The 11,109-nt window shown below is 32.1% G+C and overlaps 1 protein-coding gene across 1 annotated transcript; it reads left to right on the plus strand.

Annotated features, from left to right (window-relative positions):
• Nucleotides 1-6,601: 6,601 nt before the first annotated feature.
• LOC132188810 (uncharacterized) lies at nt 6,602-10,688 on the plus strand. The gene is made up of 6 exons (XM_059603362.1): nt 6,602-6,953; nt 7,607-7,842; nt 7,928-8,186; nt 9,740-9,919; nt 10,000-10,155; nt 10,248-10,688. The coding sequence occupies exons 1-6, from the start codon at nt 6,918-6,920 to the stop codon at nt 10,413-10,415; spliced, it is 1,035 nt and encodes a 344-aa protein (XP_059459345.1). The 5' UTR covers nt 6,602-6,917; the 3' UTR covers nt 10,416-10,688.
• Nucleotides 10,689-11,109: the final 421 nt, after the last annotated feature.

Below are 11,109 nucleotides of genomic sequence, written 5' to 3' on the forward strand. Positions count from 1 at the left end.
GTCGTCCCTTCTTCTATATATATCCAAAATAAAGAGGGACGTTTCAAAACTATTACTCTCTCTCTCTGGGTGAGAAAGAGGCGGTGCCAGCTTCTTCCTAAGACCAGCCATTGTCGGTCCAATTTGGCTGTGCCTCATGTTACATGTGCATCATACAATATTACAATTAATTAACGCTCTTAAGTCCTTTTTTATCTTTTTAAAACTTGATTTTTTCTGTTTCACTTGAAATTGAGATGAGGCATTTTATGGATAATATTTTATTATATTTAATGGTGTTAATGATGTTACGTCATTATAAAAATATTAACCATAAAATAACTCATTTCCATTTCAAATGAAATGAAATAGAATAGAATATTATTCCTATGTCAGCTATAATAAAATTTAATTATTTAGTGATTAACGTGATAAGTAAGTACCTTGTGGACTTACAAATTGACGTAACAGTCTAAGTGTTTTATAATTTTATTTTATTTTTTTTATAAAAAAATAAATAAATAATATTAATAAAGTATGTAAGACATATGTCAATTATTAATTGGTTTGACTTGACATGTCGTTAAAATATTAGACGAAATAATCCTATCCGTTTATTAGATATATGTTAATTGCTAATAGGGGCATGCTAAGTACTCTCCTGATTTTATGAGAAAATTATTTTATAACAAACAAAAACGAAAGATGTTTTTATTTTTCTCACTTGGTTTTTATAAAATAATTTACATCTAAGACGAAGAGGATATACGGAGAACACTAAAAAACACCTAGCGTTTCCCTTGCTAATATATGCACGTACTACTTGTGATACATAACTATTTGATAATGGGCCTTCCACATGTACCAAAAAGACTTTTAAGAAAAGTAAAATCTCTTTTTTGCTTTTTGGGTCAGTTGGCAAATCCAGCCGAAAAGCCGACAATGGGCATATGGCTAAGAATATGACCGAACTGCGAGTAAAGCCCAAACTTGACATTTGTTGGATGGATAATTCATAAATCTAACATAAATCTATTTTTAAAAAGGCCCATTTGGGTGTCTCGTAGAAACGGAAGGCAAGAAAGAGGATAAATCATAAATCTAATATTTATATCTATTTTCAAATTCAATTTTCTACGTCATACACTACGAAATTCTTTCAAGTATTTTAAGAAATAAGATTTTTATAATTCAGACGTTTTCTACACTAAATTTGTCTCGCAAGATAAGGACGAATCATACTCCCAACTACTACTAAGATTTTCTTCCTATTTCAACTAATACTAGATTTTGTTATAGTCTATATATAGAGAATTATTATGCATGAAATTGTAAAAAATTCAACATAAGAATTCCATATGCCAAGAGCGCGTTTAAGATATTGAGAGTTAGGAGATTAGGTTTTGAAAATGACTACTGCGGTAAATGTTAAGTGGGTCGCTTGTCTTGACTCTTATGCAAGAGAGTGTCAACTGCAAAGGTTTTGTAAGTGTGAATTTCTTGTAATCTTTATTTTTCTATAATTGGTTGATTTTCTATATTTGACTGCCACGTAAAGGTTTTACTTTTACACCGTTCTCTAAAATGTTTATTCTTAGTCACTAAAATATATGTGTTTCTTTTATTTATTGTTTTACATATTTTGAAAAATGATTAGTTGTAATTGTTTAATTTTTAATTTCGCGTATTATTTACATATACTTATTCAACCCCCTTCTAAGTGTTGGAGTCTCATATAGGTTTTTCACTTTTATTTTAAATATATACTTAAACTCTTACGTGAACATTCATTTATGGACAATTTTTTTTTTTTTTAATTAGAGAAATTAAGCTGACACGTGTTTAAAATGAATGTGCTCTCAAATATGACTGAATTAAATAAAACTTTAAGGGTTGTTTAGAAAATAGTTTTAAGATGAGAAATATAAAGAAATTGATTGATGTGATATAAAGATAAAATGAATTTTGAATTTTATGTGAGAAAATAATAAAGAAAACTGTTTGGTAATGTGAAGAAACGAATTTGGGGGAAATGATTAACCATTTTTTTTTTTCCCCTTTCTCTAGTTTTTCTCAGTGAATAAAGTCTCTGGATTTTTCAAGTAGTTTATAATGCAAGCGAGGGCTCATCCAGATCTGGAGAAGAAGTGCCTGACAGAATCTCCAACAATACCTAAGAAAATGATTTATTTGATTGTTAATGTTAACAAACATGGGCACCACAAACTATTCTGCGTCGGATTCACGTCTCCATACGACCGATATCTATTTTTAATGATTTTTTGTTTTCTTTTTTTGTTTTTTGTTATTGGCTTGTCGTGAAATTTGGATTAAACTTCGAGTTGAAGAAATCATTTGAAGTTTCTAGTTGTTGTCCCGAAACACTACTGGGCTGGTGGAGAAATCATTGTGGGGTTCTTTTAGTAATTTATGTAGATAATTATTTGTTGCTCTTATATCGTTTTTTCTTTTTCTTTTTTTACGAAATTTCCGCATGGGCCATGGTGTCATTTTTTGTACTAATGATTGATGCATCTCCACACCAATATATATATATATATATATATATATAATAGTGAGGTGTTGGAAGTGACAATTTTTTTCTGCTTAATAGTAGTATTGTTAAGTGTTAAATAAATCTTCTAAGAATTAGGACTCTCCGATTCGCATTTATTTAAAAATAATTATTTTTATTGAATTGATGTTGTTTTATCTACTATAAATTCACTCCAACCGATAAGTTTTATAATAATATATAATTAAATGATTAAATTTATTTTTTCGGTCAATTTAAACTTTTGAGAACTAATGATATTTTATTATAGTATTTAATACCTTATCATTTTATATTAAATTTTTTGCATATAATATATATTTTTTAAATAAGAAATTACTAACTCATGCAGAAGGAAAATGTTAGGAGAAATTAATTAATATATTCCATTATTGTTACTAGTTTTCACTTATCATTGCCGACACTCTTAACGATACCCAAAACCTAGTGAAAAAATTAACAAAAAAGAAAAGAAAAGAAAAGTGGAATGAACCTAATCCATTTGCCACAAATTCCTTTCCAGAAAAGTAACATGTGTGCTACTTATTGCCAATGATGGACTCACCATGCCTGAAATGATTCCTTTTGCATTTTCTTACTAATCTAAAGAAGAACAATATTAACATCTTAGTGGTCTATTTGTTTCTGAAGAAATTTCCCATGTGAAGAAAAAATATTAACATCTTCCTGTAAAGTAAAAATGTGTTCTTACACACTAATACACATAGTTATGTGCCATGTTTACTTAACATTGGATTTGAATTTTCTACAATCTCTTGTCAAAAATTTTTTTTTTAAAAAAAAATCGTAGGAAGGTGTGAAAGAAAGATTTTCATTTGAGTAGGCGCCCTTCTCTTCGAATTAACCATTATTTAGACGGAGTCCTACTCAAATAGGAGGCAACCTTTTCACCTAAATGAGGCAATTTGTATTCTCTTGTTAGATACGAGTCGTGTTAAACATTATTAGCAACAAATATAACATATTATGCCGAAATATGAGTATTAAACTATTGTGATACGACTTGAATTACTCAAGTCTAGTAGTAGGGCCAAACTATCTTCCTAATTCCATTGTGTTTTGGGATTTCTTTTAGCACTGATTTTGAGTCATTGTCCAAGTTGATTTTGAAGTTTGCTATTTGATCGACTTAATGACTTATAAAAGGAAGACTTTGCAACACAACAAGGTGGAGAAAAATATGTGTAAGCCACGGCTACTGCATAGCAATAGGTTGTGCCGTCTCACTAGTGTTTTCTTGCTTTGTTATGCTGTAAGACACTTAAAGAAATTTTTTTTTTTTTTGCTTGCTATTTTTTACTTTTTTAGGATCCTAAACTTAATTCCATATATAACACAAAATATATAAATCAATTTATTTAATTAAATTATTTAAAATTCATTAATTTTAATACAATAATTTTATAATAATTTATGTCAAAATTAGAAGTCATAAAAAAAAAAATAATAATAATAATTAAAATTGTAGAGTCAGACTCCATCACTCAGCCTGCCCCCAAGAGGAGGGGACAGTCCAGTAATATCAGAACCGTGACCATACATATTTAAATTCAATTTGGAATTTATTTGTCAATTAAAAATCACTGCAGGCTGCAGGTTCTCGAGTACCGAGTTTCAGAAAAGTAGAGGCATGAGGGTCACACGTTAATAGGAATTTGGGTATTTTCAGCACACATGGCCTATTTATAGCCTTCTGCATGTTACAGCAAATTTACCCCAAACCCCACCTCCACTTTACCTTCATCGTGAATATATATTCATATTTTATATAAATAAATAAAAAGAAACTACACCAACATCTACATGCCTATATATGCTAGCATTGATAATGATAAAGGGCCGACTTTGGCCCGTTTAGACCAAATAGTTTAAATTTACAGTATTTAATAGTTTAATATTATATGCGATACAAAGTTTGAATTGGCAATCAAAGGCTTCTTCTTTTTCCTCGTTTTTGAATTTGTTGAGCCGTTTATTTCATCGTCCGTTATCTCATCATCGATTACGTTTGCAAGTGTCGGTCTTCCCATGGCCAAGTCAATGGCAACTAGCTTCTGCAAATTTCAATTTTCTTGGGATTGACGTCAATATGTCTATTGTCTAATAATTACTAAGAAATTATCAAGGGTGTATAGTCTTATATTCTCTTATGAAAAATCCACATTCCAGAAATCTTGAATTTATAGAATCAGATTTTATTTTATTTATTTTTTTTTGGCAGCGTGGGTTGTAGTACTCATTTGATTTTTTCACGTAACATTCATGTGGTTTCTTTGAGAATTTAACGTGGGAGATGTTGTTGGTATTACAATTTTTTATAAATTCATATAATAATTCACATTTTAATGGGGATATGGTAAGTGTAATAAGTGAATTGTTACTGGGTAGTTGAATGTTGTAAGAGTAGAATTTTACGGCAAAAAGTCTACGGGCTACTTGTAAGCATGTATCTTTTATTTTATTATTATTATTATTTTTTTACATATTCGCATAAGAGGGATGAAGGAGATTCGTACTAGTGACCTCCACTTTATTAGGCGTGGTCCTATCCAATTGAGCTACATCTTTGGGATTTAACTAGTTTCAATTGTTATCTATTAGTTAACCGTTTTCTTTGTATCTTTATCTTTAATTTGTTAAAATCTAAAAGGTTTAGGTTCCTTCTAATTCTAAATTCTTTCTCCGTTACTTATTCGAGTAACATTGAGTGTTATGTTTAGTTTGGCGGTTTTCAAAAGGCATGGTTTGAAAAAATAGTGATTTAAGAATACAATCGATGAAAATGCAATTAAGTGTTTGATAAAATCACAATTTGCTCTTTAAAATCATAGCTAAGGCATTTTTAAAAATGTACTCCCTTACATGCAATTTGAAAACGTAACTTCTTTTTTTTTTTTCTTTTTTTTTTTTTTACATTTTTGAATTACTAATTTTTTTAAACGCACTTTCAAACATAACACTTTTTGCGAATTTTGTTAAAAACAATGGGTGCCATTCTCGTTGTTGTTGAACTATTTTTAGTGTGCTCTATGACTGCTATATGATTGTTATGCAACTATGATGATGTAACAATGAAAATCAACTTTTCTTATTTTCTTTTTTATTGTAAAAGTGCATGCTAATATAATAACTAATTTTTATTATCAAGTCATCTTATAACAGTTTATTAAATAACATTATATTTTTATTTTGGACAAAATTTTCCTCCAAATTGGGTTGGAAGAATTTCTTTCAACCTAGTCTATAAAGTGACATGTGTCCTTTTTGTTAATAACATGTGAGATGTACATGTTTTTTTAATAAAATTTATTCAAACTTTATCTCTACTATTAAAAAAAATATGTGCATCTCACATGTTCAAGGGATACATGCTACTTTTATAGATTAGGTTGGAGAAATTTTAGAGAAAAAACTTTGTCAAAAATAAAAAGATAATGTTATTTAATAAACTGTGATAGGATGACTTGATAATAAAAACTTTGTCCTTTTATTTTTTGTTATTCCTATGTTTATCAGTTTATATATATTTTCAAGTTTACCGAAGAGAAAAAAGAAAAAAGAGAAAGTTCATTTTGTATTTCTCCTATTATTCTTCCATCAATTTTTTATTTTTTATTTTTTTTAAAATCAGTTATTGAATCTGTAGAATTTACGTGGTGAAAGTTTAGGTCTTACTAATCTAAGGACTAATTGTGAAAAAAAAAAGAAAAAAAAAAAGAATAGATAAATACACAACAACATTATTTATTAAAAAGAAAAAAAGAAAAAAAAAAAAAGGGTACTACTTATCTACCATCCTTCATTGGTTAATGCACTGTAAAAGTCAAAGTAATTAAGGAGAGCAGTTCTATTGGCTATTGGCTCCCTCCCCTCTTCGCACGCTTCAAACACGCTGTTCTAGATGTTTACCAATATTGGACTTTTGTTTTTGTTTTTTTTTTTCCAAGGAACCAACATTGGACTATTCAAAGTATTCTGTTTAGATTACAGCATGTGTGGACTCTGTGCGTGACAAACGGGGTTTCACAATATTATATGTGCATTTTACAAATTCACATTGGAAGAATCACAACTTGCACGAAGTAGCAGAAAAAGATCCAAACAGGAGGAACCTCACTGTTGGCCCTGAGGAAGGGCTTTAATGGCTTTGCTTTCCACGAGGCAAAAGTTAGCTCCGCTCCAAAACGAGGCAGTAGGAGTACATTTCTACTTGGCTTCTTTCTCAATCTCTCTGTGTCCCTCTGTCTTTCAACATGTTCGAAGGACTTGGCACTGAGTAGAAGATGGGCAGTACAATCTGAGCACTTCCCTTTTCCTCTGGATACCCTCTTTCCCCAGTTTTCTCTTCGTTCCCGAGATAGCCATGGCAGAGCCAGAGGCAATCTGTTTCTTCAATAAGGTAAGGGTGCCCCTCACTCCTCCGCTATTTTCTTTTTAATTATTATTATTAGCTGTTCCTCACTTTACTTTTCAAAATTGACTTTCTTTTTTGAGATAAATGAGTGGTTTTTTTTTTTTTTTTTGGGGGGGGTGGGAATTTGTTGTTTTGATTTATGGGTATGAAAATTGGTCTTGAAGGATAATGGTGTTCATTTTCTTGTTCCCTCTCGGTCGTGTTGTTTGTTCTTCTTCATCTACCAGTAAATCGTACTTCAGAAACTAAATAGTTTTATTTCAGTTTTATGAGTGATGGGAATGTAAGGAAAATTGTAGATGGGTTGGAAGAAGAATGCTTTGCTATTGTTCTGCAAGTTCTGATCTGGGTTTCAGATGCATTACAACTTATCTACATTCAGAGATTTTGGGTTTATTTATTATCTCTACAGTGTAAAACCCACCATATATTAACATCTCCGCCAAGTGACAGTCCCTCTGCAGCTGGTTCAGCTGGAATCTAGTGGTTTTGTGATTTATGTGCTTTGTGAATTTGAAAACTTTACCCGCTAGTTTCAATTTTTCAACTATTTAACTTAAAATCAAGTTGTATAGATGTTTCACCCTTTCTTGTAATCTCCCATTAATTTTTTTTGCCCTTTTCTCTGTGGGTCACAGGATCCTCTTTTATTAAAGGCTTCTAAGAAATCTCCATTGTTATCAAGAATGGTAGTCTTAGTGTTTGCAATGGTGTGTGGCGTTTATATCTACTCAGTCTGTCTAAAGCAGATAAGCATCTACACCAAGACTAGAATTCTGAACGTCCAACTCATTGAAAATCCCTGCCATGTTAACGCCATGGGGCTATCTGAAATTCCCTATGTCCATTTCCCAAATCCTGAAACTTTTAGCAGGTAATTGAGAATTTCTTAAAAAATGTTATATTTGGGTTCATTCAGATCTCCTAGGACTAATTTCTGTTTTTATAATTGTAACCAGGGCTGAGTGTGAACATAATCCTGTACAGTTCTTTGCCATCTTATCGATGCAGAGATCAGGAAGTGGGTGGTTTGAAACCCTATTAAATAGTCATGTTAATGTGAGCTCCAATGGGGAGATATTCTCTGTTAAGGATAGGAGGAAAAATATTTCTTCAGTTGTACAGACTCTAGATAAAGTTTACAACTTGGATTGGTTCAGTAGTGCTTCCAAAAATCAATGCTCTGCAGCAGTTGGCTTCAAGTGGATGCTTAATCAGGTAATGTTGTGTTTGATTCAGGCCAATAAATGGTCCCCATGGTTGTTGGCAATATTTTCTTGCTAGTCTCTATTATATTAGCTGGAGGTAGTCATTGTCATTGTCATTGTCATTGGTCTGAACATCAGAACAGCTGCTCGATTTCTCATGCCAGACCATTTTGTTGATTTTTATGTTGTTTCTCTTCAGTGAATGATGTGTTCTCTAATGTTAATGATGTTTTGTATTTGAAGTAAGCTAATATCAAGGTAATCAACAACTATCCCAAGACTTTTCAAGGCAAAGCCATTTCTCAGTCCAACACTTCTGATTAACTATTCATCTAAGAGTAATGTTATAAACCATATTTTTATCTTACAACTATCTCATAATGGGTAGTCCCAATCCAAGGGTTAATTGGAACTAAAACGTCAACATTGTAGGATAAAAATGTAGTTTTTAGCATTACTCTTTATCTAACCTTAAAATTACCATTCATATAACTGTTTGATTGGCTTTAAATCTGTAATGCAAACACCCCACTTTTGTGTTATTAGTTGCAATTGCCCTCCTCTAAACTGCCCTGTGATTTTGTTTTGGTGCAAGATTTAAATCTAAGTCTTGTGCCATCCAAGCCCACCAATTCACCATCTTATTTATCGCCTAGGGGCATAATTTTGGGAATTATATAATTGCACAGAGTTTGTAGCGGTTAATTTTTTTGATTCTCTAACTACTTGTATGGGTTTCATTGGTTGCTCCAAGGTCAGGGGTAGCATATTTTTTGAACTATTCAAGGAAACAGATTTTTGTGGTCATGGTTTTCTTTGAAAATATTGTATTAATATGTTTCCTTTAAATTATCGAATATGGATTGCAGATGTATCATTGGATTAGTGAAATTTCTTCTGGTAGTATGAAGTAGAATTCTCACATCTCACATCTGTTTTATTTTACACAAACATGCTAAATTTGGTTTATTAAGATGCTTGTGCAGTTTGTGGGATTCGGCTTATATTCATTTTTATAATTTATTGTTTTGCCCCAAAGTTCCCTCTCTCGGGAGCTAAGAACAACTCTTCTAGGTTATGGATGGAAAGGTCTGTAGGTCAGATTATAACGAAGCAATGGGCATGAAGAGCTTTAGTTATAGAAGGTGGGAGTGTGGTTCTTCCAATCTTAAGCTAGATCTCTAATGTGCACTCTTAATGTCTTTTAAGAGATATGCAGTCATATATGCTATTTTGTGGGAGACTGGAGTATATAGAACTTAGATGCGGCTTTGCTTTAAAAGAACTAGTGAAATTGGGCATTTATATGGCATGAAAAAAAATGAAGCAACTCAAATGTGGCTATTAATTTGGTTGTGCCCTACAAAGCACAAAAAGAAGACCAAAATATCTTTACTGTTTCCTTGTGTAATCATTCATGGCACAAATGAGAAGATTGAAATATTTTTACTGTCCTTAAATGTAAGTTTGTGCTAGTCCCTGTCTAATGGGGATAATGATGATTATCGTAGTCCAAAATTCAGTTATCACCTCATGGATTAAGGTAACTTATGGTTCATGCAGGGATTGGTGGAGCACCATAAAGAAATAGCAGAGTACTTCAATCGTAAGGGCGTTTCTGCAATATTTCTCTTCCGAAGAAATTTATTGCGTCGGATGGTTTCAATGCTTGCAAATTCCTATGATCGATATGCTAAGCAATTGAATGGAACTCACAAGTCACATGTACATACACACGAAGAGGTCTCTCTCTCTCCCTCTCTCTTTCTCTCTCTCTGTGACATATGCATGGACTTGAGCTAATTGGCTGTTGCTTAATGTAGGCTAATATACTCTCAGAGTACAAGCCTTTGATAAACTCCAGCTCATTGATTAAGGATCTGAAGGATATGGAGGTCACAACAGCCCAAGTTTTGGAATACTTCAACAGCACTCGGCATATCATTCTGTACTATGAGGATCTTATGATGAACCGCACTGTAAGGACTTATTCATGAAATCTAAGATGTTCAGCAGTTTACACATGAAAACATCTCTGTAATTATGCCTCTTTTCTCCATGTTTCTTGCAGAAACTAAAAGATGTTCAGGAGTTTCTAAAGCTTCCACTGAAGGAATTGACAAGCCGTCAAATTCGAATACACAAAGGGCCATTGTCGGATCACATCAAGAACTGGGAGGATGTTAACAGGACACTTACTGGAACAGCTTATGAGAGTTTTCTCTCCTCAGACTATTAAACAAGGTCCTCCGCCGCTAACTCTTTAACTTATTCTTACCCAAATACGAAGCTGACAGGATACTGGCCCTGGTTGGAAATTTTTGTTTTTTTTGTTTTTTGTTTTTTTAAGGTTGTTTCTTCCCAAAGCATCAATCAATCCACCGTTGATGGTCATGAGCCTATACCATTTCCTTCATTTTCTTATTGGTCAAATAGAGGCCATGTATATCTAAGATAATCAATGTGAATGATCAGCAATTGTTTAGTGCAAATAGCTCTGAATTTTCAGGTTTGTGTTGAGTAATTTGCGTGATGGTTACATGGCTGTATGTGTGTTTGGTCCACTGGCTGTTTGTTGGCCAATGCTTGAAGGAGCTATTGGTTTTATTACAATTCTCAATTCTCTACCTTCAAAAAAAAAAAAAAAATCTCAATTCTCTTATAAATTAACGTGACAATCTATAAGAAGATAAATTATTAATAATATATGGTAGACAAGTCGGTCATTAAACTTTAAAAAAATTAATTTAAGCAAAGAAAATTTATTAAAAATGTAAGGGGCATACAAGATAGAGCATCCAACAAATTGATTCGACCCGTAAGCTGGACCACTACCCAATAGCATGTTGTCAAATGTAACCCACTATTTCTTCTATAGAATCTCTTAAAGGCGTATAAAAAGGGCATTAATAGAGTTCTATTCGAAGAGGAAT

Source organism: Corylus avellana, chromosome ca7, assembly GCF_901000735.1.
Source record: "Corylus avellana chromosome ca7, CavTom2PMs-1.0".
In the NCBI taxonomy this organism is placed as follows: Eukaryota; Viridiplantae; Streptophyta; class Magnoliopsida; order Fagales; family Betulaceae; genus Corylus; species Corylus avellana.

Bases quoted from the DNA above. Each gene is read 5' to 3' on its own strand.
- LOC132188810 (XM_059603362.1), top strand. From the start codon at position 6,918: ATGGCAGAGCCAGAGGCAATCTGTTTCTTCAATAAG. The intron at 7,843-7,927 runs GTAATTGAGAAT...AATTGTAACCAG, and splicing joins AATCCTGAAACTTTTAGCAG to GGCTGAGTGTGAACATAATC. The intron at 8,187-9,739 runs GTAATGTTGTGT...TGGTTCATGCAG, and splicing joins TCAAGTGGATGCTTAATCAG to GGATTGGTGGAGCACCATAA.